The 27292-nt window shown below is 48.4% G+C and overlaps 1 protein-coding gene across 1 annotated transcript; it reads right to left on the reverse strand.

Moving 5' to 3' along the window:
- Positions 1-1958: 1958 nt before the first annotated feature.
- On the reverse strand, positions 1959-24783 carry LOC143692705 (TOG array regulator of axonemal microtubules protein 2-like). Its single transcript, XM_077172947.1, has 11 exons — positions 24694-24783; positions 17733-17883; positions 16469-16630; positions 15714-15846; positions 13948-14053; positions 12976-13211; positions 11312-11464; positions 9998-10115; positions 5541-5757; positions 4372-4458; positions 1959-2158 (listed from the first exon to the last, which is right to left on the reverse strand). The coding sequence occupies exons 1-11, from the start codon at positions 24781-24783 to the stop codon at positions 1959-1961; spliced, it is 1653 nt and encodes a 550-aa protein (XP_077029062.1).
- Between the last annotated feature and the right edge of the window lie 2509 nt (positions 24784-27292).

The raw sequence follows: 27292 nt of genomic DNA on the forward strand, positions 1-27292 counted from the left end.
GGCATGGAGTAGGTCCCTAATTTTGTCTCCAGAGAAATCCCCAAAGGGCACATTCACTCTGCTGCTGATGGCAACCCCATAAGCTCATGGACCCATTTTCCCTGCAATGTGCCACCCTGCCTGGGCTTTACTAGGCCAGGACTAGACCCAGAGCAAAGCAAACACATGCAGCCAGGTGACATTGTGTGACATCAGAAGCTGGCAACCGTGAGGACTTTGCTGTCAAAAGAGTACAGTTTGCACTGGGGCCAGAAGTGTTTTTCCCTAAGACAAAGCAAATTGAAATGTGAAGTTTCAAACTTCAAATGATTATGAAAGGAAACTGCAGAATAATTTCTGGAAGGGCAGCATTGTCAATGATCATGCAGCCCACCAAGAGCTGGAGCTGAATCCAGAATTGCTTCTTCCAGCTGTGCAGGAATTCATTACACTGGCAAGCACTGGTCCATGGGAACAAATGATGTCCTAGTTCTGGGCTGAATGGCACCCAGGCTGCAGTACAGATTGGAGGAACCCTTGTCACTTGTCATTGGCCTCCCAGTGCACTCATCCTTCTGCAAACAAGGTGCAAACAACACAGCTGGACTGCTGTCCCAGGTAAATATACATACAGGTGACTTTTCCCTGTGAGCCAGATCTGTGGGAGGTTGCAAAGGAGCAAAGCTTTGGGATTTGGGCACACTTCTCTTTGTTTCTTTGCTCAGGCCTTTGGTGAGCACAGAACACACCTAGGTAGAAAACCTTTGACTAGACAGGATCTTTTGGATCCATTGTCCCCCAAACAGGTCAATGGTGGCCCCGTTGTAATGCCAAGTAACAAAGAGCAGCACAAATGACACAAAGAAAACATGGCCAAAGAGGAAGAGGAGAGGCCCAGTGAGGAAAGGATGTGGTGAGACACTGGCACATTGAGTGAGCTGCACTCCCATAATCTCTAGGCTAGCAGGTCCTGGTATCACGTTCTCCTCTTGGTTTATTTAAGTTTTATTTGTTTATTTACTTTTTTCATCATCAAAAATATATATAGTTAAAAATATGTCAAAAATTTTAAAGATACAATCAAAACACATTAATTCAAAACTACATCTAAAGATCAGAACATATGTACAGCTGTAACTATGAAGCCTAAGGCATCAATCCTATTCTTCAAACACTCTTCATGCAGGCAGCAGCTTCTTCCTGAGCTTGGAGGAAAGAGAGCTCTTCTGGACGAGAGGCGAGGACTTTGTGGGTGAGGGAACATCGGAAGTGTCTGGAGAAAACTTCTCGGTAAGACTGTAACCAGCCAGATCTGCAAAATGGAGACACAAAGTTTAACAGTGGCCACCATGCAAACCTAAAGCAGCTAAAGCTCCGTATTTCATGGGACACATTTCCTGCAAACTTCTAAACAGCTGCACAGGGAAACATGCTCCTGCTGGCAGACACTTGAGGCAGGCCAGGGCAAAACCCTGAGCCACTTGCCCAGAGCTAGCACAGGCACAGCCTGGCCTCTGGGCTGCCCTGGGACAGCAGGGAGCCCAGAGCCCTGTGCTCTCCAGGAATGGCTCAGCTGCACCTGCACCCTCCTGCTCCTCTGCCTGCCCCACAGCTCAGCAGCCCTGCAGCTCCAGGGGCACTGGCAGCAGCACAGCTCCTTGCAGGGGCACATGCAGGGCACAGCTGTTCCCTGGCAATGTGCACAGCCTCTCTGCGCTGCCACAAGACCCTTCCTCCCAACAGAGAGTGGCCCAGCTCCCCCCTCACCTCTGTGTGAGGCTGAGCCATGATTCCCTTCACCTTGTCCTCCATCTGGAGCTGCTTCAGGCCCCCCATGCCATGACCAGGAAGGGCAATGGAGAGAGCAGGGGCAGATGCAAACCCTTCCTTTGGATTTCATCTTTTTTGGCACAGCTAAAAAGGCAAATCCAGGGTGTCCAACTCAGCGCTTCCTCAGCCTTCTGGAGAACATCTCGCCCTCACCAGCCCAGCATTTTGGAGAGGTTTTCCCGCACGTGTGCAGGCTTGCTGGCAGCACATTTCTTCAGCTGGGTGCCCATCACCTTGTAGAGGGCAGAGGCGAGCTTGGTGGCCACGGTGCGGACACTGGCGCTCCGCACGGGCAGCGCCTTGTTCTCCAGGAAGGACCAGAGCATGGGCAGGGCGTCGCGCTGGACGACTGCAGGGCTCCTGGCATGGACCCACTGCACAAGCACTGCCGGGACAGAGACACAGCTCCTTAGCCACAACCTCAATGCAAACAAGGATCTACCTCTGCTTTTGCTTCTGGCAAGCCTCTCTGGCCAAGATCAGCAAAACAGCACACAGAGCCCCTTGATCCAGAAACGGGCAAAGCAGCTGATCATCCTGGAAACAGAACCACCAACCCCTCAGGACTAATTGCTCCAACCAGAGCCTTGTCCCTGTGGCAGACTTTGCACATTTATTAAATTATTTCACAATCTCTTTCTGCATGAACAATGAATGAAACGTCCAACTGCCTTTTATTTCCATTAGGAACTTGTCTAAACCCACACTGAATATTTGGAAATGCACCATAGAGAGGAAATGGAGAGATTTCTAATAAAGGGATGATTCCATTTTTGTAACTTTGATGTCAAGTTCCAAATGTCTAATCTGGCTCTTCCCTGTGCTCAGTGGCACACAGCAAAGGGCAGGATTAGAACACACCTCAAAACTCCAGCCCACCAGAGATGGCTGCTCCTTGACAGCTGGATTGGAAACATCAGTGACCAGCTGGTGTCTTTGGCAGAATGCTTTTGGGGCTTCCAAGAAACAGCTGTTTCAAACCTCAGGGTGTCTTAGAGAATTACCCAGATCCCATTGCTGTGGCATTTGAGTATCTCCACATTTTATTGCCACTTTCCCCTCCCAATGTTAATGGCGTTTTTTCTTTTAATGTCCACTGAAATAGGGGCATAGAGAAAGAAAAATGCTACACAGGGGACTGAAATGCAACCAAAACACGAATGTTTTCTCATATTGTCTCTGAAATGTGCTCTCTGCCCATTTTTTGAACTGAACTATATCAAACACAGACAAAAATTTACTACCAACAGGCTTCTTGCATGGCAGATTTGGCTGAGAGACCAAAACCTGAATGGCTCTGGAGACCATTCTTATTTTCTGATCAGACAAAATGTTATCTAGCAGCCATTTAATATTCTGTGGTGGAAGAGACTTCATTTTCTCAATGCTGTTAATCCACCACCAGTCATCAACATTGAAAGAGTTCCTGCAAGTACCCAAAACCAATTTTGCTAAGCAGGAAAGGTTTATGGTACCCTTTATGGTACCCATTTTAAAATGGGAATTAATTTGAGTTTAAATGCAGTTAAAGACATCGGTGACTACTGAACGTGAGGAACAGCTGTCTGTTCCTACTAAATCTCAGAGACAACATCTGCTCTTTCTAAAGTAATCCTAATTTATGGTTAATTCCTTTATTTGAAAAAGAGATCAAAAGAACTGCTAAACTAAATTCCCTGTTGCTGGAGATCTACTTTATTCAAATGCTCTTTAAAGGGCCTTTGACATTCCTAGTCACTGAACATGCCCTTTTGAGATTCCTAATGGAGACACAAAGTGTATTAAACCTTGCATTCAATGATGTTGGCATAATTAGCAGTGGATTTAGCCCCAGGTAAAGCAAGGTGATCAATTCTCCTCTCTACTATATATTGAGATTATCCTTTTTCCATTCCTTGGCTCTTGCTGACATAGCAAGCTCCTCTGAGGAATCAATTATCAGCTGCATTTGTAGCATTTTGGACAGCGCTGGCACAGGCAGACACTGTTTGCACACCCTGAAAGGCTCAGTCCAAGCCACTTTGACAGCACAGGCAGGGAGCCTCAGCACTCTGCTTCTGTCCCTGTGCCCCAGAGGCTGCCTTGCACTAAACCCCTGCCTCTGATGCCTCTGTTGAGTTTTGACCTGAGCTGTGACCCCCAGGCTCTGCATGGTTCAGCCTCAAAACTTTCCAACAGAAAAACAAGAATTTTGTGAGGACAGAACAAACTGATGCCCTGAAACAGCATTTGCCACCATTTCCCCTCAAAGATCACAAATGTCCCTGAGCTTCCCAGAGAGGATCCAGCTGGGGTATTTTCAGCCCCTCCCTTTGCTGGAGGTGGTTCTGAGATGCCCCAGTGAGAGCTCAGCCCCGAGGCCGAGCGCTGCCCCCATCTCAGATGCTGCCCAGCTCTGCAGCAGCCAGGGAAATCCTGCCAAATCCACCTGCCTGGGCTATTGGGCAGCAGGGACAAGCTCAGCACCTCCTGATGTGGAGGAGCTGCTCTGCTGTCTGTTCACAGGCATTCCCTGTCAATACTCCCTGGGCAGAGCTCTTGGCTCAGAAGGGGAGGCCATACCTGTGATACACTCGGTGACATCCAGCAGAGCTTGGCCACTCAGGTGATTCCATTGGTAGCTGAACTCTTTCAGCAGTGACACATGATCTACAAGGGAAACACATGGTTCTGCTCACTTTTCTCAGGTCATAGGAGAAAGGACAGTGAGGAGGGAAAGGGCAGGGCCAACCCCATTTTATAAAATAAAGTACATTTCTGTGGATTTTTGAATCCTTTTCTTCTTTCCTTCCAGCCTGCTTGGCAGGGTTTAAAATTCCAAAAGAAAAGCTCTCCTTTCACATTTGTAAATCCAAACTTGTCTGCTGTAGCAGGAGCTATGTTAAAACATTTCACATCAGGGACCTCAAGAGTTCAGTCACATGGAAGCAGTGAAAACGTTTTGCATCCCAGAGCAAAAAGGAAGAAGCCCATACTTGGGTCACAGAAAGGCACTGAGTCAGGCAGTTCCTGAGTTTACAGAGCAGCTGGGGAGGAGAAAGTGGAAACTCCTCTTGAAGACCTGCCTCTTCAACACTCCTTTTTTCAGGCATATTTCCCCAGTGGGCATTCTCAGAGCTGACATAAATCTGTGTGGCAGAGGAATTTAGAGCAGTCCTTGCCTATGTAGTTAATTGCTGTGGCCATCTTGCCCCATGCAAAACAACATGTGGAACAAGGCATCATTGACAGCTGGGTTTATACCTGTTTGTTCTAATGAAATGAACTTGGTGAATCATAAGTTCCCCTTTGAACATGGAAGACAAAGAAGAAAAGTGGAAGATAGGCAGCTGATGCCTCTAATGTAGAGCCTCCCAGGTGGCTGCTCTGCAGAAGCTCTGATGGGCCAGTGTCCCTTCATGCCAACAGCAAAGCTGTTCATTTGGGAAGTCAGACAGGGCCCAAGCACACTCCAAACCCCCTTTGCCTCTGAACTGTAGCAAAGCTGTAGCCCAGGACTTGCTCTTCAGACAAGTGGCACAGAGCCAAGGGAGCCTGGGACTGTTGGGAAATGCTGCTGCACATTCCAGCCTGTTGGGGATGGTGCATAAGGACTGCAGCTGCACAGCTTCTGGTGGGTGTCAGCTGCAGTGTTCCACAGACAAGAGCAGCTGTCAAGGCACTCAGCGCTCTCTTGTGCAGGAGAGACAGAGACGAAGTTGAGGAGAGTCCCTGCCAGGGCTCAGCCTTACCCAAATGAGCAATGGATTCTTCCAGTGCTTTCACAGCTGCAGCACGAACCCTGGGATCCTTTGAGTTCAGGTTCTTTGTTATTCCTTCCACCAAACCAATGATCACTGGGTTCAAGGCATCTTTCAGGGCTCCTGTGATTTCAGCCAGCACGTCCAGCGCCCTCTGCTTCACTTTCTTGTGGCTGTCAGATATTCTCAGGATAAAATAATCAAAAATCTGTGAAGAGAACAAGCAACATGAAAGCTGGATTCAAATGTCCTTGTCTGAAGAGTGGCTGTCGCAGTCAGCAATGTCAAAGATGAAAGTGATCCTTTCTGTCAGGTCAGCACTCGCTTGCACAATTTCACTGTTTTCCTGTGGGCCACTCACTGGAATAGTGGCGCAACCTCATGCTGGTTGAAAGATTTTCTTCTGTTTTTAAGAGGTTGGGCTGGGGACAGAGTAGCCCCTATGGTATTTCTCTCCGTCTATAAATCATTAAATCAATTCCATTTATTAATGCTAAAGAGTACCTTTGCTTTGAATGGAAGCAGATGTTTACAATGCCTGGTTTTCTATACAGTTGCCTCAAGTACTGACGGCAGTTATGATTTTGCCGAAACCATGGCTGGAGAAGATCTAAGTTTTATTTTGTTTGTCTCAGAGCCAGTGTCTGGAGAAGTGCAGGGCTCTGATCAACTCTTCCAGGATCCAGACCATTTCTCTAAGTAACAGGTGGACTTCTGAAATGGAATGTGCTGTACAGCTCTCATTAGAGCAGGTTCAGTCCCTTGACAGCCACATTATCAGGCACCTTTTCCTGGAAAAAGGGAAAAAGCAGCTACTGGGAGGAGAAGGCAGAGATGAGTCCTTAGCTGTTTCCATCCTTTTCCAAAGAGAAAAAAAGACCCCCCAAGAAGGGTGAGCACTGTCTTTACCAAGAGGAATAGGAACAAGGATGGAAATGAGTAGCCAGAGTTGTGCCTATGTAAGACAAGATGGAGTATATAGAAGTGTTGTTTTTGAAAAACCAAATGGGTTTAAACCAACCCAGCCTGATACTTCTCTTCCCTATGCAAACCCATTTTTGGTCTAGAGAACAATTGCCATGCTTTCAGGGGCTGGATTTCCTTCACTTAACCCAACTGGGAGTAGGAGACAGCAGCAGTTACACCAGCAGAAAATTCTGCCATCATCTGATGAACAGCATCAATAGGCACCTGCCGGACAAATACAGCTGGACTGAAATAACTTGTCCTGAAGCCTGGACCTGAATTACATTTGTCTGGGTAAGAGGGACCAGCGTGTCCCAAACAGCCAGGATGGAGTGCCAAGACACACTGAATTAACTTTGCTGCTACAGGCTTAGGAAAGGAGCTAAAGGAAAGGAGCAGTGAAGATACCCTACATACTTGGACAATGTTGGTGGAGATGAGCTGGGGGTTTGTTCTGCACAGGTCTTGGAGGAGTTCCACTCCTTCCATCCTTGTCTGAAACCCCTTGGCTTCCAGGAGATGGTAAAGCTTCTGGAGCAGCTCCGTTTCTTCCACAGCTGGAGGTGACGTGACCTGGGCTTTTGCACAGTGTAGGAGGTGTCCATCAGAGAGAGATTTCACCCTGGAAAATAAAACCAAATGAGGACTTGTTGGTGATAATTATTGTAGCATGGCATCCCTGTCGAGGAAATAATTAGCATTGACTCCATGATTCCAGAGGGCTGATCAATCACTTTATTACACTATACTATACTATACTATACTATACGATACTATACTATACGATACTATACTATACTATACTATACAGAAACTCATCACCCTTACAGACAGTCAGACACAGACAGACCAGATTGGTCAATTGAATCCAAAACACCATCACCAGTAGCCAATTAAGAAATTACCCTTTAGTAAACAAATCTCTATAACACATTCCACATGTTCACAACAACAGGCACAGCAAGGGCAGATAAGAATTGTTTCTGATTCTTTTCTCTGATCTTCTCACAGCCTTCCCCGGGACAATGCCTGGGAAAGTTGTGCCTGCTGCTCTCTATGGAGAGAGCTGCAGCCACAGACAATACCTTCAGTTAATTGTGAGCAAAACATCTTGAGCAGTTTTCCTATTATGTGATTTCAAGCTGGAAAGTCATGAGGGTCTGAAGAACAATGTGGACCTCATGACAATGATTACCGGAGACAATCTGCAAGTAACGTTCTTGCCAGAGCTCACTGAGGAAAACCAAGGATGAGATGCATCTGATCTATCTTCAGATGGCTGCCAGGGCACACAGGTCACATTGCTTTGTGGAGAAAGAGAGACACTGCTTCCAAGTCTAAATGCTTCCTCATAAGGGACATGTGTGTCTTAGAATAAGGAAACTCATCACTCTGGAGAAGCGTCTCTACACCAGGCATGACAATCTGGAAAAGTAGCTCAGATGCATCTGAACCGATAAACAGGGCTATATTTGAAGGATTCAGAAAATCAGTAAGAGAGATAAAAATGGAAGCCAGACATCCCAGAACTACACTCCACTCACATTTCATTTGCTTCCCTAGAGCCTAGATGCACAGGTTAACAAACCCACTGGGAACAATTCTCCTGATCAACCTGTCTCTTCCATGAGCACGGGAAGATGCTAGCTGTGCTACTGAGGCATGTGGTCACTTTCCTGCCACTGCTGAGCAGGACAGAGCTAAATTCTGTTATCAGAGGAGAAGAGGTACAAGCAGCTCTGCAACTGCCATGAAAGAGACAGCAAGGAGCAATTCCTGTCTTAAATGCTGATTGCAGCACAGGGGGAAATAAACCAAACATGCTGTCCATCAAGCAAATTACATGAAGGACAGGAATATCAAGACAAAAAGTCCACACTGAGACACCTGTTGACTGAAGTTGTTCAGGAATTGCCTTGCTCCTTACTACTCAAACTTGATACTGTTTGAGTGTAAGAAAACCATGATTCAGCCAGACCAAACCACATGGATGAGAACTGCATCTTTGTGGAATGGCATCTTGCTTCCAGACTGAGATTTCTCATCAAAACACCCATCTGAAAAAGACTCCACTCAGATGAAAACAAAGCCCTGTTTGAATTTACTTGTCCCAAGTCAGGCAGCAGAAACTTGGCCCTCTCCCAGCCTCCACAACACTGCCCTTGCCACTGCACTGCATTGTCTGAGCTGCAACCAATGGGTGTCTTTTTGTCTCTCCATTTTTGTGGAAACCCCTCCAGAGAAGTTGTGTTCAGCACAATGCAGAAGTAGATATTTTTTATCCTAGAGCATTTGTAGGGAAAGGAAACAATCTGTGGCACTGGTCATCTCTGCCAGAAAGTTTTTCCTGAGGAAGAGACATGTAAAGCTTGTCATGTGCTTTGTCTCATCTAAAAAAAGTGCTCAGTACCATTTGCTAGAAGACAATGTGGCCTGGGGCTTCTTTGGGCCACCGTTCCTCTCCTTCACTGGCTCCTTGACAGATGGGCCTTCACCCTTCTGGTTTGCCATCCCCTACAAAGACATAGAGAAACCCCATCAATCTTTGGAGTATAAAATTGGAAATTCCCTGTTGAAAACACAAATTAGAACCAGGATCACTGCTACCAAGGCTTAGGGAAACATTTCCTAACTTACAGATGGAAACAGACCAGAGATTCAGTGATGCCAACTCTTTGTTTTCAGTAGGTAGCCCAAGGCAGGTTATGGGTGCTACCAGACTGAGCAGCAATATAAAATCCCAAATTCCTTAGTCTTGAGCATAAATGGGAATAATGCAAACTGGCAGGCAATGAGTGTTTGTGAAGGAAGCAGCAGAACAAACTGGACTCTTTGGGGGTTGGCCCATTGTGTTTGAAGTTGATTTGGTTCAACACTCATTCTCCCTGTGCCTGCACAAAGGCAGGCTCCCTTCTATAATGTCGATAGAAAAATAAAATCCCCCCCCCCCCCCAAGCAAACAAAGGATTTTCCACTGGATGCTGCTGAATTCACCAAGCTTCTTCCAGCTCCACAGGGCTTGACAGCAGGGCAGCATTCCCAAAAGACAGACAGTAATTGAAGTAACTAGGATTGACTTGGACATCTTTTGTGTATTTGCAAATTTTCTTGGTACTACTATTTCCAGTGTCCTTTGCAAAGACTCTGTTATCTTCAGGAGCACAATTCTCACTTAATTCCTTTACAGGGGCAGAGTAGGGAGAGCATGGTGGAGGCTTACGCTTAAATGTAAACCCATTTTCTCCTCTTTCCCTTTCCTCTTTGTGACCGATATTGAAAATATTCAAACCCCACTTTTTCCCTAATAATATCAATTCCTTTGTGATCTGCAGATGAACAGGCTGAGGATTAACAGCTCATTCCCAGGAGCAAAATGATTCAGCAGAAGAGGAATGAGCTAAAGACAGATTGGGTATGTTTGATCTCATATTAGCAGTGGCAATACTTGCACAAAGGAGACATTTCTCCTGCCAAGCACTTACTTTCTTCTTGATTCTTGTCAGAATATCTTCCAGGTCACGGGTGGAAAGAGATTGTTCCAAAAGCTTTTTAAATTGTTGATGATTGAGCAACATCTTCACCATCTTCTGTCCATAATGCCTAAGGAAGGAAGGAAGGGAGGACAGAAGAAAGGAAGGAAGGAGTCAAAAAGGAAGGCAGGAAGGCATGAAGGAAGAAAGGAAGCAAAAGAAAAGTGAACAAACACAGGAAGAGTGTTAACAGAAAAGGCTGATACCTTAAACTCATCAGGTGCAATCCTTGCACAAGAAGGCATTTCCTGCTCAGCAAAGAGGGAGATTTACCTCACTTGACACTGCACAGTGCTGTCAGCTGAACACAAGAGGCAAGAGGAGAATGTGGGGCAACAGAAAAATACCATTTCACTCTGAAACTGTGGGTGTGCTTCTGTGGCATCAAAGGATCTCAGGGAACAAGCAAAACACATCTGCTTTGTTGTCAGAGCCTATTAGCAGTGTCTTGCTGCCATTGCACAATAATTTGACTTTCTTTAACTGGCAGGGAAGCCAGAACAAAACACCTCATGCATCCTATTGATTATTCTATACTATGTGTTTGCACAGGGGCAGCTAGTTGCTCTAGTGTTCTTGGCAGCTATTCATGGGAATTTCATCATCAAAGGAAGGGGATTTTGGTGGTTTGGGTTGATTTTGCCACAGTTTTCTTCAAGAAGAAATGTGGAGTTCACTGAGCCACAGATAACAGCATTCTAGAAATCTGCAGAACAGGTTTAGAAAGACTGAATATGTTGGCTGAAGACCTCTGAAATATTTCTAGGAAAGTCTGAAGTGAATGAGAAATGGATGTTTGGGATCCTTCAGTGATGAACATTAGCCAACACTTTGGCTTTGTGTTGTGCACCTAAGGCCAAACAAAACTGTTGGACTGGCTGACCTGAGCTCTTTTCATCTCACTAAAGAATCCTTCAAGCCACAGGAAAAAGTTGGCAATGCTCCTTTTTGCTGGCCAACCTCAGGTTTCCCAGTACAGCCATTTGCCCAGGCAACCCAGAGCAGTGGTCACAGTGCCAAGGCTGACAGAGCTCAAGAAGTGTTTGGACAATGCTCTCAAGCATATGGAGTGACTCTTGGGGTCATTGCACATGGCCAGGAGCTGGACTTGACCCCATCAGGGTCCCTTCCAACTCAGCATATTCCATTATTCACACCATGAGGTAACTTCATATTCCCTTTAGTTTCCACTCTTTTGTGGTTTCACCTTTATAGCCAGACACAAAACGGTTTTCCTGTTTTAGGAGGTGAAATGAAGATCATTACCTTGTGTCCTTGTGACAGTCCTGAGCAAGCTTCCCTGCCACGTGTGCCAGCCTCTCAGCCCTGGCTGTGCCTGCAAGCTTGGTGGCTCCAATTCTCTCCATCAGGGACAGGAGGAGTTCGGCCGCACGCTTCCGCACCGGGGCGTGGCGGCTGCTGGGGAGGAGAGAGCAAACCCTGGGCCACAGGGACCAGGAGCAGCAGCAGCACAGGCCTTGGCCAGAGCCTGCTCCCTGCCCTTGCTGGGGGAAGGAGCCTGGGCTCTCCCTGCACCTTCAGACACCTGCAGAAGGTTCTGTCCTCAGGTAAACACAAAGTTAGCATGGTACACAAGGCCTGCCTGCATGGAAGAGGGAGGAATTCAGCCTCCCTGCACGGTCTGATACTCAATTTCTTTCTCAGTATTTATTCTGAGAAAGATTAAAGAAATAGGTGACATATGAATAATTTAGAAATTAAGGACAATTGATGCTGACCCATCAGAGGGCACCCAGTACACAGAGCTGCAGCAGGATTGAGGCTCTTTCCACCCATTTATCCCCAAATCTGCAGAACTTTGGAAAACAACAAATGCAGGGAAAACACATTGTGGGCCATGAAGTTGCAGAATATCCAGCAATACAGCCTGTTTCTTCTGTGAGGCTTGGCAATGGATCCATCTGAATGTTTTTCCCTATTCCAAAGCTGGGGAAAGGGTGGCAGGCAGTTTAGCCAGGCTGTCCTGTTCTAGAGAGTGTCTCTTGGGAACTATCACCAACATTTAAGGCAGCATTTGCTTCAACTGTCCCATGGCACTCGGCCTGTGAAGGTGCCTTTAGAGTGATTCATCATCTCAAGGCTAACATGAAACATCAGTTTGAATGGAAAGTAGAGCTCTAAGGCCAAGACAGTCATACAAGACTCCTTTGGCAGGAGCTGCCCCTGCTGTGCAGGCTGTGCCACACCCAGCAGATTGTCCCCCATGTGCTCCATGCCCCAGCAAGGACCCTCCTCATTTCTCAAGTTAATGGCATCATGAGGATAGGTGGTTTTCCCCAGGGCCTCTGTGGTTAGTGCTGTGAAATACCAAACACTGCTCACAGCTGCAATTGCAATTGTCCCTCTTCCCACAAAAGCACAAGGCTCTATCCTTGGCCCTTGCAGGCACTTTCCCTTCCCCACCAGTCACCATATCTAGGAAAATCTGACGGACTGGGAGAACTCCAGGAAGCAGCAGGAAGCTGAGTCAGAGGAGCTTTAGTTTGGATATCAGGAAAAAGGGTTTTTCACCCAGAGGGTGGCTGGGCACTGGAACAGGCTCCCCAGGGCAGTGGTCACAGTGGTGACAGGGTTGAAGAAGCATTTGGACAACAATCTCAGGCACTTGGTGTGACCCTTGGGCTGTTCTGTGCAAGGCCAGGAGCTGGACTTGATGGTCCTGATGGGCCCCTTCCGACTCCCCATATTCTACAGTTCTGTGATTCTGAGAACTAATAATAGGCTGCAGGAGGGCAGAAATAGGTGACAAGAGGAAAGAAGTGAGGGTGGTCGGAGAATCAAGTCACTGAGTCCACAGAAGATGCAGGATACAGGACCCTTCCCTCCCACCATTCCCATTCTCTGTCTCATCCCTTCTCCCTCCCACACACACAAAGGTGAAGAACATCACTAAAAGAAGAAGAACCTACTTGACTCCCATGTCCATGAGAGCAGCCATTGCTCGTGCAGGAGTCGCATTCTCCACCATGATCCCCAGGGTCTGACTGGCTGCTTTCTGAACAAATTCTGGCGAGTTGGACACCATCTGGAGAAGGACCCGAGCAACCTCATCCACCTCAGAGTCCATGTCCTTCTTCAAGGTCACAAAGAGCTCTCCCAGAGTGACAATGGCAGAGTAGGACACCTTGGAACGGAGATTGGTCACCTGGGGAAGTCATGAGGGGAAGTATAAGAATCACCTTGAAAAGAAAACCAGTTGCCTTCAACAGAAGTCCCAGGAAATGACAACACATCCCACTGTGTCCAGAGGAACATACAAGTACAAGAAGAGCAGGAGAGCACAAGCACAGAAAGGCACTTACTCTGGCACCAATTTCTGGCCTCAGACCTGCTTACTGCAGGCCTAAAAAAAATTTGACCAAAGTGTTCTACTTAACCCTTCTAAAATGTCCACAGCTTTGATTTTAGGCCCTTTTACTAGAAAATTAAAGCAAGAGCTGCTTTCAGATCATAAAGGCACAAGTCATAAAGATTAAAGAGTCAGGTGCTCCTGTTCAAAAAAGCAACACCAGCAGCTGAAGCACTCAGCCAGGAAACAGAAAACACAGGCTCTGGTCTACAGAATAATTTGCAGTGTTGAATTACAGTTTGGGCAGAGATTGGGACTCTGGAAAATAATGTTATTAGTGTCTCAGTTTCTGCCTTTGCACATTGCATTATAAAGGCACCACAATCAAAGATGAGTGTCAGATACCTGACCTGCCAGTAGATACAGCTGCATGTACCCACGGATCCTACAGATAGCTGACAGACATTAGAAATATCAGGTCTAAAACCAGAAATGAAGGCAGACCTTGAGCACACATGGAGATGAGCAAGCACATACCTACTCTACACACCATGTATGAAGTATGGAGGACAATTCAGAACAATGTTCTCACCTCGCTGGTAAGTGCCAAGCAAACCTCACGAAGTCTACAAAGCAGGACCTCTGAATGGGACCCAGCCAGGTGTTTGATGGTGAAGAGTCCCTTCTCCTTCAGCTCCCTGAAAGGCAGAAGATTGATTTTTCTCTCCACCAAGGCAGCACCCTCTGAAATGACCAGGCTGGCAGCTCAGTTGAACAATGGGAGGTGCTTTTCAAGGAGTGCTTATTGAAATCCTGGAACGTGTTGCCCCAGGATGCTGTGGCTGTCAAAAGCATTCACAAACCCAAGAGGCAAAGAGAGGGGTTTCAGAGTGGCCATTTAAGAAGACAGCCTTTCTGAAATCTCTGGCACATGAGGCCCCTCTGTCACTGCTTCCTAGAAGCTGTGAGACCAGGTCATGCTGCTGTTTCTTGTCACCTCCCTGTACCTGTCCCTGAGGCACAGTGCCACCGGGCTGTTATTGGGGTATTTTCCTTCTTTGTCAGCCCCAGCAGGCATTCAGCAGGGAGAGTCTGCACTGCCACTCTGGAGCTGAGTTTCCACTCTACAATCTCAGCCTCTCTGTCACCCCCTCCACTCCACCTCACACATTCCCCAAAAAAGCAGCAGGATGACCCAGGAGATTCCACCCCTGGGCAAACTCTGGCTTTTCCCAAAACCCCCTACCTAAAACAACCCCCACAACAGCAACAAGTTATTTAAAAGGTGCAAACAACTCTGTCTCTGAGCACTTGCTTTGTGCAAGCCCTCAGCTACAGGAAGGTCTGTGAGGCATCAGGGCTGCAGCCCAGGGCTGGTGACCAATCCCACGGGCACCCCTGAGTGCCATCTGGACCCCCCACACCTGCAGAAGCTCTCTGCACCTCACAGGGCACCAAAGAGAAATGGGGAAGAGAAAGCAGAAGTGAAAGGGCAAAGCAAAGGTGATTCCACAAGGAGATGCATCATGGCAGATTTTTCATGCTTATCCCGGTGTGAATGGAGTCCTTACCCCTGTGTGAATGAAGCATCCACCAGGGAGTGATAAAAAAAGACATCAAAAAGAAAACCAGTATCAGCTAAAATTTGTAGGGTTATCACCTCTGGGCCTCCTTCTGCCTGTGTATAATTTTGGGACACATTGGGAGTATTGGCAAAACATCTCAGGTCCATATGAAGCAGTGAGAGGTAAAAAGTTGAATTCCAAAAGTGCAAGATTCCTAGAGGGTTTTCTTTCTTTTTCCTTCTCTTCTGCCATGAGCCCTTCAGGAGTAATGGCAGGCTGAGGGACTTGAAAGCACAACTCAGTCCATTTCTCAGAAAAAGGAACTCCCTGGAGCTGCTTCTGGGACTCCCATGCAGGAGGTCACAGGGAGACCCTGTCACCTGCCATTGCTGTCAGCAGTGGGAGCAGAGAGGAATCTTACTCAGTCCCACTGGGCCAGTGGCCCAAGGCACCCAAATCTCTACACTCAAAACTTCTGCCATCCTGCTTCTGCCTTCAGCCAGCAAATCATCTCCTTCCAGAGCTTTCTCTCTTCCCTCAAGGTTTCCTTTGCAGCTCCATGGAGCAGCAGGCAAAGCGAGGAAACAGCACGGGCCTGCTGCAGCTGCAGCACTGCTGCAGAGCAAGGCCAAGAAAAGGCTGCTCCCCAATCTTCATCCTCTCCCTGCTCTGCAGTGGTTTCACCAGTGCCCTTTGGCCCTCTGGGCTCTCGGGGCTCCGAGGCACGAGCAAGACACGCTTCTGACCGACCTTAACGCCGAGAGGGACACAGAGGGAACGGGGCCTTTCTTACCAGTCATCGCTGCCCAGCAAGGAGAGCGCCTCCTGCAAGGACTGCTGTGGGTCTGAAGAGGCTCTGTCCTTCTGCCCACGCCCACGGAGCGGCTCCTCTCGGCGCTTGGCACCAGGGGCCGTCTGCGAGGTCACTGTGAGGAGAGGGTCGGCCATGGGTGCTGCAGCCCTGGGCAAGGCCCCGCCATGGAGCGGCCTCAGCCCCATCTCCCAGCCAGGGCTCCGTGTGCTACAAACTGGCGCTGGCTCAGAGGCTTCCCTGCTGTCTGGCTCCTGGGGCTCCTTGCTTGCTCCCAGCCTCCCCCAGCTGGGCCCAGCTCCAGGCTGAAGCTGACAATTGCCCCCGCAGCGCCAGCTCCCAAGTGCCACAGGTGCCCAGACGGTGAGTGAACAACTGATCGTGGTGGTTCTTGTAGGAGCACAGTGAGCACAGCCTGGCAGACTGCCCTGCAGCTCATCCCTGCAGTCCCAGCTGCCTCCTGGCACCAGTGCTGTAGTTTGGACGATCAGGATGGGCAAAAGCCAGAGATTAGGCCTTTACCACTACTTTATTCAGCTCAACTTTCCAATGGATCTCTAAGAACCAACTGCTCCAGTACTTCCAAGCTAGAGTAACTCAAAAGTAGATTTGCTGTTCACTCTCAGGACAGACTATGGAGCCAAGATCCCAGCAGTGCTGGCTGAGGCAGGAGGCAGTTTGTGCTCCTTGTGCAAGGACAAACCCGTGTGGAAAAAGCTGCCACGGAGCAGGCTTACCTGAGGAGCTGTGTGGGAAGCTGCCATCCCCATGGATGATGGGTGTATTGGGCAGTAAGGGAATGTTGTCCTGCTTCCTCACGACCTCCTTCTTCAAGGCACCACCAGGGTGTGTTCTCTGCACTCTAGAAGCTGTGCCATCAACAGGTGGTAGGCTAAAGGCTGCAGGGACCAAAGAGGAGCTTGTAAGGGGAGAATGCTGGACAGGGCGATGATGGAAAGGGCCAGAAAACTTGCTGGAGCTGCGTAACATCTCTTTGTTATCCCAAAGAACTTCAAGTATAACAATGAAATACCACTTTATACCAAGTATAACACTAACATGGGACAATGAGCACAGAGTCCTAGAAGATTTTGGGTTGGAAGGCACCTTTAAGCACTATCTAGTCCAACCCCTGTGAGCAGGGACATCTTCATCCTGAGCTGGTTCCTCAGAGCCCCATGTAAGTTTTCCTTGAACACCTTCAAGGATGGGACAACAACAGCTTCTCTGGGAAAACCCTTCCAGCTTTTCATTCCCTTCATTATAAAAAAAATTCTCCCTTATGTCTAATCAAAATCTACCCTATTCTAGCTTAAAGCCAAACTGCAGTGATGCTTTCCCTAAGAAACAATGAAACCCAGCATTGCTTTGCCTTTGTTCTCCTGTTGCAGAGGCTGGCAGGGGCAGTTGCCAAAGCAAAGTGCAGATAACCTTGGGTGCTGGCCTGGGGCTGAGTGCTGCCTCCTCAGGGCCCCGCTGCCGCCCTCGGGCAGCGCTCACAGCCCTGCAGGCAGAGCCCCTCAGCTGGGATTCAGTCGGGAACGCTGCTGCCTCCTGGGGCTACAGCAGAAGCCCTGGCTGGGGCTTCAGCACAGCTCTACAGCACCAGCTCCTCAGCAGGGAGTGGCAGGAGATGGAACTCTGGTGTCTTCATTACAAGGAGCTGAATTTTGTTTCTTCCAGGCTGCACCCCAGTTGAAAAGCATTCTTTTGGACTCCCCTTCCCTGGAGGCTGCTCTCCAGGAGAGAGTCTGAAGCCCCAGTGTACTTTGCAAGACAGTTTTCTCTACTCTAAAAGACTTCAGAGGTCAAGGGAGGAAGCTGATATTCTGTTACTGACTCAGTGAGGCCATGGGCAAGACACTTCATGCCTCTGTATTTTCCTTTGAGAAACAGAATTAAATCCCAAGCAAGCTTCCACTCAGATGCAAGCAGAACAGCTCCCCAGTCTGATTGCAACACTGATTGCAAAGGACCACCACAAGTGTAGCCACCACTTACTTGCTTCAGCTGCATCCCCAGGCTCGACTGTCTCAGGAATAGGCTGCAAGGATGTTTTCCTTTGTCTCCTATTCTTCATCTCTCTCTCGAAAAGCTCTGCGTCCTTCTGCTCCAAGTTCTTTTGAGCCAACATGCACAAAGCAGCACGGATCTGCAGCAATGGAAATACATCATAGACTGCAAGCAGAGACACACAAACCACACACAACATCTCATCAGGAGCACAGAGTCCACACAGTGCCATAGGCTTCAATGCAGCTCCATCCACATTCCAATAGTTTCAGAGGAATGTCTCCTGTCCTCACCTTGGCAATTACACACAGTGAGGGGGAACACTTCAGTGCCACAACCTTCCACTGCTGCAGCTGCAACCTATGTCAGGAAGCCCTGCTTGAAGCATCAAAGTCATAGGAGTGCTCCAAGAGGAAGAGCTGACATGGCCAGTGAGCAGGCAGTTCAGTTCCTACAGGCCATGGCAGGAGAATAAAAACCATGTGCAATACCCAGCAAGGAGGGCTAATGAGCTGTTGCTTAACACTCATGGCCAGGAATTGCAGCTGTTTCTCACTTCCTGGCTTCTGAACAACTCAGCTCTGAAGGGCTCTGAAGGACTTGGTCTCTCAGATCAGGAGATCAAAAGGAGGAGTCATGTGAAAACAAGTTGCAGAAACACTGATGATAATGAGCAGAAAACTTGAGAATGAGAGGGCTGTGAGATACAGCCACAAAGGTAACCAGGAAAAATCAACCTCTCCCATTTTCTTTTGCAGCCTTGCTTACACCCAACATTAGAATCTTTGCTTCTTTGCTTCCAAGGGTGCACTTTGCCCATGTGCACTGATGTGTAGCTTGCTCTGCCATTCAGAACTTCTCTAAAACAGCCTTTGCACATAAAGAATGCTTCAGGCATGACCTTAGCACCATCTCCAAACCAGGGACCTTGGCACCACTGGAAATGGCCAAGCAATGGTTCTGTAGCTGTCCAATATATTCCCAAGGAAATCCCCATCCCCCAAGAGTGGCAGATGATGATTTTCAGTGACATTTTGGGCCAAGCACTAAACAGCCACTGGAAAGGAAGTCTGCTCATCCCTGTCCTTATCCCTTACCTTTCCAAAGCCATCCCTCAGCTCTTTGTCCCTCGTTAGACCAGGACTGGTGGGATGATCTGTCTCCTTGGCCTGGCTCAGTGGGAGGCCTGGGAATGGAAGCAAAGGTTCCTGTAAACCTGTGGCAGACTTCAAGCCCCCAAAAATGCAATGCTGGGCAACAGGCAAGACAGGTTCCAGAGTGCAGAGCTCTCAAGACACAGAGATTGTGACTGAGAGCAGCAAGGTACAATGCCTGGACCCTCTCCCAAGGGAAGGGCTACTGGCAGCAGACACGACATGGCTCTGTTGGCCAGCAGACTGAAACCTGCTGCATGGTGAAGGCCTCAGCCCCTGCAGGCTGGAGAGCCTCTGTGTCTGACAGAGAAGGGCAGAGACAGAGATTGCTCTTGACAGAGATTCTTTTCTGCCCTTTTTCACGCTGATTTTAGTAAACATCATCTTTCCGGTTCCTGAAAGAAGCCCCAGGTTCTAATACCTGTATGCATTTAGATCAACATTGTCTTCTTTTTGTTGGAATATTTTAGAGGACATTCAAAGAAAATCTGAGCATTGCAGGAGTGTTACCCAAATGTGAACTGTGTTCTTGACACTAGATATTTCATTTTCCCCAAAGATTTTCATTCTAAACTGTATGAGCTTGGGCCACTTTTGGGCCAGCCTGACTAAAGGCTGATTTTCTGTCACAGACATCTTTTATGAAAAAGCCTTTCCTTAGGATTTTTCCTCCTGAGAAGCTGAGAGGCCTCAGGAACAAAATGTAAACAATGGTTATCTGCTGCTGTGGAATGCAACAGGTGGATCTGTGATTGGCCCATGTTGGTTGTTTCTAATTAATGGCCAATCACAGTCAGCTGGCTCGGACACAGAGGAAATCCTTCTGAGGAAATCCTTTCTTCTATTCTTTTAGTATAGTTTTTCTTCTATTCTTTTAGTATAGTTTTAATGTAATATATATAATAAAATAATAAATCAAGCCTTCTGAACAATGGAGTCAAATCCTCATCTCTTCCCTCAACCTGAGACCCCTGTGAACACCGTCATAATTTTCTAGTTGCAATTCTATACAACAGCTTCACAGAGGATAAATTAAGTGGCAACGCAGTAGAAAAAAAGCAATGTCTTAAATCAGGACTTTTTGCCCCTGCAGAATGGTCAGCATAATAAAAAAAAGGAGACTTAACTAGTGGCTCTTTCAAAGGAGGGCCTTGGAAGGTAAAAGCCTTTGGGATATTGGCAGGGAAACTACAGATCCCAAGGTAACCTCCTTGGGACCACTGCTGTCAGTCAGGCCAGCAAAATGGACACACAAAATATAACAGAGGTGACGACACAATCTAAAGCATCTGAAGCTCCATATTTCATGGGACACATTTCCTGCAAACTTCTAAACAGCTGCACAGGGAAACATGCTCCTGCTGGCAGACACTTGAGGCAGGCCAGGGCAAAACCCTGAGCCACTTGCCCAGAGCTAGCACAGGCACAGCCTGGCCTCTGGGCTGCCCTGGGACAGCAGGGAGCCCAGAGCCCTGTGCTCTCCAGGAATGGCTCAGCTGCACCTGCACCCTCCTGCTCCTCTGCCTGCCCCACAGCTCAGCAGCCCTGCAGCTCCAGGGGCACTGGCAGCAGCACAGCTCCTTGCAGGGGCACACGCAGGGCACAGCTGTTCCCTGGCAATGTGCACGGCCTCTCTGGGCTGACACAAGACCCTTCCTCCCAACAGAGTGGCCCAGCTCCCCCCTCACCTCGGTGTGAGGCTCAGCCGTGCTCACAAGGGAAGAAGTGAGTTAGGTGAACTCCCACCCTTACAATCAATCCATCCAAAGATTGATGAGGCGTCCAAGGTGTTTTTACTATTCAGAAGATCACTCTGTTTTTTTATTTCATGAAACTAGCATCACTAGAATTCCTCTAACTGTATGGAGCAGGGAAGCCAAGAGACAAAGCTTCTACTGCTTTGCTTAGGTGTTACTCATTGCCCATCCACTACTTTGAAATCCCTTTCCTTCCAAACAGTTGGCAACCCACAGTGGTATCCAGAATTTGACAATTACACCTAGGAAATAATTGGTTTCCAAAGCTAGTTTTCATGGCCTTTGTTTCTGTAACTCCCACTCAGTTCTGGGTTGGGTTTGGTTGGTTCCAAAACTCATTCCATTTCTCTTCACAAGGAAGGAAGTGCTGGTACGTGAACAATGGCACCCCATGTCAGAAGTAAAAGAAGCTTTGCATACCCATTTCAAGTCCCCAGTATTCAAGGACCCAAATCTGCAGGGAACAAATTAGCTTTCAAATATTTTGGTTTTGCTCAGCTTCATTGCTCCATGGCTGTATTTCCTGCTTTCTTTGCTGCACAGACCCAAACCCCATATAATCATGACCTGGTTGAAAACATTTCTGATCATGGCAGTTCATAACAATTAAAAAAATTTTAGTGGAGATTACAAAGGGCAGATCATTAAAAAAAGACCATTCTCCAATCTGTATTTTTTTATCCCTGTAGAATGGCCTGATCATTTTTAAAACCACAACAGGTAAGGTTTAATGAAATAGATAATTTCTAGTACAGAATTAATCCAGAAAAATTGTCACCTTACTTAGTGAGCAATACTATTCCCTAGCTGCATTAAGCATTCCAGCTGCATATGAGCGAGTAAAGAGTCATTCCAAAGGGGCCACAGCCAGGATTTGGCAGAACTAACCCTGATCCCCAAAGGAACCAGGGGATCTGATCCCTTTTTCTGCATCAGCAGAATTATTTCTCCAAGTCTCATCTCTCCTATCATTACACACCCAGAGATGACACAGGAACAACAACAGTGTCATTGGGGCTTTCAACTTGAAAGCATTGCCTGACCCAGATGCACCAGAGACTGCATTTTGTCTGGCACAATTCCACTTGTCAGGGATCAGGCAAGGCAGGGACAGGGACAAGGCAGAAGGCATCTCCTGCCCCAGCCTCAGCCTGCAACACTGACACAGGCAGAGAGAGCTGGGCAAGAGATTTGTCACTGTGAACCTGCCATGGGTGGCTGTGGGCTTGTGCTGTCACAGCATGACAAACTCACACCCTGCATAGGCTGCATCCATTTGGAAGCCACCTTCACCTTCATTGGAAAATTCAACAGGACTTTCTATCATAGGAAATTTCCAGATTTCTGCCAGTGCAAAACCAGGCAATGTCCATGAATCCTCTTCAGATCTCAAAGGGTTCGGCTCAGAAACTGCCCCAAGGAAAGGTTTTCTTCTTCAAAAGCAGGAGGAAGGAGTGGGAACATCTCTCATTTCATGATAAATGCTTTCTTTACCCTAATTGTGACACTAGAAAGGCTGCAGGAGATAAAAGGCATGTGCAGGATGGAAAGGAATGTTTCCTTGCCCTGCACTGCATCTCCAGGGCCCCAAGGCACCACTCCAGCTCCTGCCACTCAACGCTTCAAACTGGAGGAATTTTCACTGCACCACTGGAGCACAGCCCCAGGGACTGGGCTCTGGGAGAGTCCAGTGAGCCCATCAAGGAATTGAAATGAATTTAAAGAAATTTTTAAAACAATGGGTTTTAACCAGGCTTTCCAAATATCACCTCTGAGTCAAGACTACAATGGTCATTTTAGGACAGACATGCCCTGTACCCACCTGCATGTTCAAAGTTCTCTTTGTTTATGCTGCTGGGTCTTGGCCTGGAGAAAATGGAGGACAAAAGAACATGTGAGGAGGTAGAAAGAGAAGGGAGGGAATGGGTGTACCATGAGAGGAGGCAAAACTTCTTAGCATGGTCACTCTGATGAAGGAGGAAATGCAACTCATAAACCAACAGGATGCAAAGCTGATTCATTGTCCTTAAGCTTTCAGATGCTGGAGTCACACAGAGTTGACCAAGTTCTGTGTGAAACAATAGCCAAGTCCATCAGAGGACCCATCAGGAGGTTCTTTGAAGCCCTGCCTCCTCTTCCCCACCACCACCTCTGCTCTTGGGACATTGCTGTTGCCTTTGACATTGTGCTGGATCATCATAGATGGGCATAATGGTGAATACAAAGAGGCTTGCCTAAATACATGGGACACCTGACTGGGCAAAATAACCACACGAGATGGGAAGAGAGAGCTGAACAGCACACTGCAGCAGCAGACACCTTGGCTCACCTCATCTCCTGGGACTCCTGGAATTCCAGCTGGGGAGAGCTTTCCAGAGACCCTGCAGCGCTGCCCACAGGGGGACTGCCTGCCCTGCGTATGGGGGGGATCAAAGGCAGTGCCAGTGACCCCTTCTTCATATCCCCACCACTGGAATAGAGCAAGGAAGTCTGGAAAGAGGAGAATACAGTGCTCAGGTCAAGCATCCAGACTTGCCCCCATTCATGCTTCAAGACATTTAGCCATGCATTTAACTGGGACCTGGCAGGAAAAGCCAAACTGATGAAGCAGCTTGGCCCAGGATGAGGAAGGGTGACCTAGTAAAGGGAGGAGGTGAGGGTCAGCCCATGTCACACATTTGCCACCTCTCCCCTTCTGCTCAGGTTTCTCCAAGTGTGGCTGCATTCCCAGCTGGCATTCACATGTTTGACATCAAGATGTTCTGAGGTGCCCCTGCCTCCACTGCCCTTTTGGATGGCATGGCAGTGGCTTTAGATCACTGTTCTCTCCCTGCCCCTGAGGTGTCTCACAGCCACTGCTGATCTCCAGCCACGTCCCCACAAAACCATTCTGCAGGATGCCAAAACCTGCTTTTCTCAAGCCCCTCATTTCTCCTGCTGCTGCCCTTCCCTCCTGCACTTCCCCTGCAGCCTTGGAGCCCAGATGCTGCTGAGCTCTCGGGATGCTGGCTGCTCTCCAGCTCCCACACATCCATCATTTCAGGCTCCCTGGCACTGAGGAAGTTCAGCAGAGCTCCCTGCCCTGCTGCTCTCTGCAAGCTCTCTGCCTGCCCACATTGCTCCAGGGCCCCCATGCCATGGCCAGGAATGGGGCTGGGGGCAGCAGGGGCAGGTGCACACCCTTCCTTCATATCCCATCATTTCTGGCCCAGCTAAAGAGCCAAACCAGGACCTGTTCAAACTTCAGTGAGGGGGTCAGTTCCTGTCAGGGATACACTGGGCCCTTTCTCTGCAAGGCTGAAATCAACTACCAGAGTCCTTGATTGCACATTCTGTCTACCAAAGCTGTTGTTCATCTGCCTCCTGCTGCACCCCATGGCAAACCCAAAACAACTGCAGGCCCTGGCCCTGCTGCAAATGCAATCGTGGGGCTGGGCTCTGGGCTGCTCTCCCCATGGCCACCTCCCATCCCTTCCCTCTGCACAAAGCCATGCCAGAGCACACAGCTGCCCAGAAGCTGATGAAGTCCTGAAATAGCAGCAGGGACAACTGTGCAGAGGGCATGGCTGTACAAGTCAAAAGCTGAGACAACCTGGAACTGCCTTTGCAGGACTGCCTGTTCCAGCAAACACCTTTTTCCATCCTAACCAGGCACAGCTGACAGAAACCACCACCAAGACACAGAGACGGTTCAAAGAAACCCATTGCTTACTAAATCTAGGAGTACAGCCTGTCCAGAGTGGACATCTTTAGCTGCTCTGACTGCTTGTTGGTGTTTTCTCAGCCATAAGACAGAGGAAGAACCACGGCAGAGCCCAGAAACCATTGTAAGACCTCTCCTGTTATTGATCCACACTGAGGACATGAAGGCTGCACTACACACCCATTGCAGAGCCAGCCTGAAGCACAGTGTCCAGCTGAGCTCTTCTTTGGCTCAGCTGCTTCCCTGGGCTCACAGCATAGGAAAAGCTCTCCAAGCTCTGCCTCCAGCACATAAACTGAAAATCTACCTCACAGGACTTAGTTTGGTCTCCTTACCTTAGAATTTTTTCCTTCTGAACTCTGCTCCTGGTATTCTCTACTGTCATTATCATAGCCAGTGCCTGCTTCCTTGTTCTCTCCTTCCATGCTGTCCATTTTATTATTGTTAGAAGAAGGAGAGCTGATCCGGATGGGGGGCAATGGCTTTGAGGGAAGGAGCCAAGGCCGGAAAGACTTGGAGAAAATGAACCTAGTCACACCTGCAAAGGGGAGGAATTCTCACTGCACCACCAGAGAACACTCCCAGGGACTGGGCTCTGGGAGAGACCACTGAGCCCATCAAAGAATTAAAATGAATTTAAAGAATTTTTTAAAAGAATAGGATTTATCCAAGCTTTCCAAATGTCACCTCTGAGTCAAGACTACAATGGTCATTTTAGGACAGACATGCCCTGTACCCACCTGCATGTTCAGAGTTCTTCTCTTTGTTTATGCTGCTGGGTCTTGGCCTGGAGAAAATGGAGGACAAAAGAACATGTGAGGAGGTAGAAAGAGAAGGGAGGGAATAGGTGTACCATGAAAGGAGGCAAAACTTTTAAACATGGTCACTCTGATGAAGGGAGAAATGCAACCCATAAACCAACAGGATGCAAAGCTAATTCACTGTCCTTAAGCTTTCAGTTTCTGGAGTCACAGAGAGCTGGCCAAGCTCTGGATGAAATAATGGCCAAGTCCATCAGAGGACCCATCTGGAGGTGCTTTGAAGCCCTGCCTCCTCTTCCCCACCACCAGCAGCAGTCATTCTTCAACTTGCATCAGAACTCCCCATTTCTGCTGTCTCTCCTTTTGCAGCCAAGTGGCTCCTACAGCCTCTCTGAAGCAGCAAGAGCTGCTGAGCTGAGACACGAGTCCATATCAAGGGCAGCTACCTTTGTACAGCTGCCAAAGCTTGACTTGGCCTGCCCGTGCCTTACCCTGGTGATAGCCTCGTGCTACATGGGATCAGAGCACTGCTGTCTCCTGAGAATGATATTACACCTGCTGGCTCTTTCAAGAACAAAAAGGCTGTTTCCAACTCAGCTGCTAGGGGAGGATATTCAGATTGCACACCTTAAAAGCCCCACTGAAGATTCTCAATTAGAATGATACTTCTGTATCTCCTTCCTTATTGTTATCACTCAGATAAGCTTGACAGCTACATTTTCTTACGCATATCCAAGCCAATATCTTTCCATCAGGTACAGTCCTAGAACTTTTCTCTAGCACCTTGCCCTCTTTGATCTTAAACCCAGATCAAAAAAATAAACATCGATTGGATTATGCATTTATACCCCAAAACATATCTGGAATCTCATTTCACAGCGGAGGCCCAGGCACAGTGAAGTTACACCTGATGTTTACAGAAGCAGCACCTGAATTTGCAGACACCTCTCCAGTAGCCAATATTTGCCCACAGATAATCTCCTGGTTGCAGAAGTTGACAGTCAAGGATCACAGCATTCAAAGATCTGCAGGATCCAGACCCATGCAATTCAGTTCCCAAATGACACCACAAACATTGCAGAGGGAATCAATAGCCAAGTCCAGCAGAGGACCCATCAGGAGGTGCTTTGAAGCCCTGCCTCCTCTTCCCCACCACCACCTCTGCTCTTGGGACATTGCTGTTGCCTTTGACATTGTGCTGGATCATCATGGATGGGCAAAATAGTGAATACACAGAGGCTTGCCTAAATACATGGGACACCTGACTGGGCAAAAAACCCACACGAGATGGGAAGAGAGAACTGAACAGCACACTGCAGCAGCAGACACCTTGGCTCACCTCATCTCCTGGGACTCCTGGAATTCCAGCTGGGGAGAGCTTTCCAGAGACCCTGCAGCACTGCCCACAGGGGGACTCACTGCCTTGCGTATGGGGGGGATCAAAGGTGGTGCCAGTGACCCCTTCTTCATATCCCCACCACTGGAATAGAGCAAGGAAGTCTGGAAAGAGTAGAACACAGTGCTCAGATCAAGCATCCAGACTTGCCCCCATTCATGCTTCAAGACATTTAGCCATGCATTTAACTGGGACCTGGCAGGAAAAGCCAAACTGATGAAGCAGCTTGGCCCAGGATGGGGAAAGGTGACCTAGGAAAGGAAGGTGGTGAGGGACAGATCATGTCACACATTTGCCACCTCTCCCCTCATGCTCACTCCTCTGCAAGTGGCTGCATTCCCAGCTGGCATTCACATGGTTGACATGAAGATGCTCTGAGGTGCCCCTGCCTCCACTGCCCTTTTGGATGGCATGGCAGTGGCTTTAGATCACTGTTCTCTCCCTGCCCCTGAGGTGTCTCACAGCCACTGCTGATCTCCAGCCACGTCCCCACAAAACCATTCTGCAGGATGCCAAAACCTGCTTTTCTCAAGCCCCTCATTTCTCCTGCTGCTGCCCTTCCCTCCTGCACTTCCCCAGCAGCCTTGGAGCCCAGATGCTGCTGAGCTCTCGGGATGCTGGCTGCTCTCCAGCTCCCACACATCCATCATCTCAGGCTCCCTGGCACTGAGGAAGTTCAGCAGAGCTCCCTGCCCTGCTGCTCTCTGCAAGCTCTCTGCCTGCCCACATTGCTCCAGGGCCCCCATGCCATGGCCAGGAATGGGGCTGGGGGCAGCA

Source organism: Agelaius phoeniceus, assembly GCF_051311805.1.
Source record: "Agelaius phoeniceus isolate bAgePho1 chromosome W unlocalized genomic scaffold, bAgePho1.hap1 SUPER_W_unloc_2, whole genome shotgun sequence".
Lineage (NCBI taxonomy): Eukaryota > Metazoa > Chordata > Aves > Passeriformes > Icteridae > Agelaius > Agelaius phoeniceus.

Coding starts and splice junctions, on each gene's coding strand:
- LOC143692705 (XM_077172947.1), bottom strand. CDS start 24,783: ATGGAAGGAGAGAACAAGGAAGCAGGCACTGGCTATGATAATGACAGT. Junction 17,884..24,693: donor CAGAAGGAAAAAATTCTAAG/GTAAGGAGACCA, acceptor CCATTGCTGCAG/ATCCGTGCTGCTTTGTGCAT. Junction 4,459..5,540: donor AGAATCCATTGCTCATTTGG/GTAAGGCTGAGC, acceptor TTTCCCTTGTAG/ATCATGTGTCACTGCTGAAA.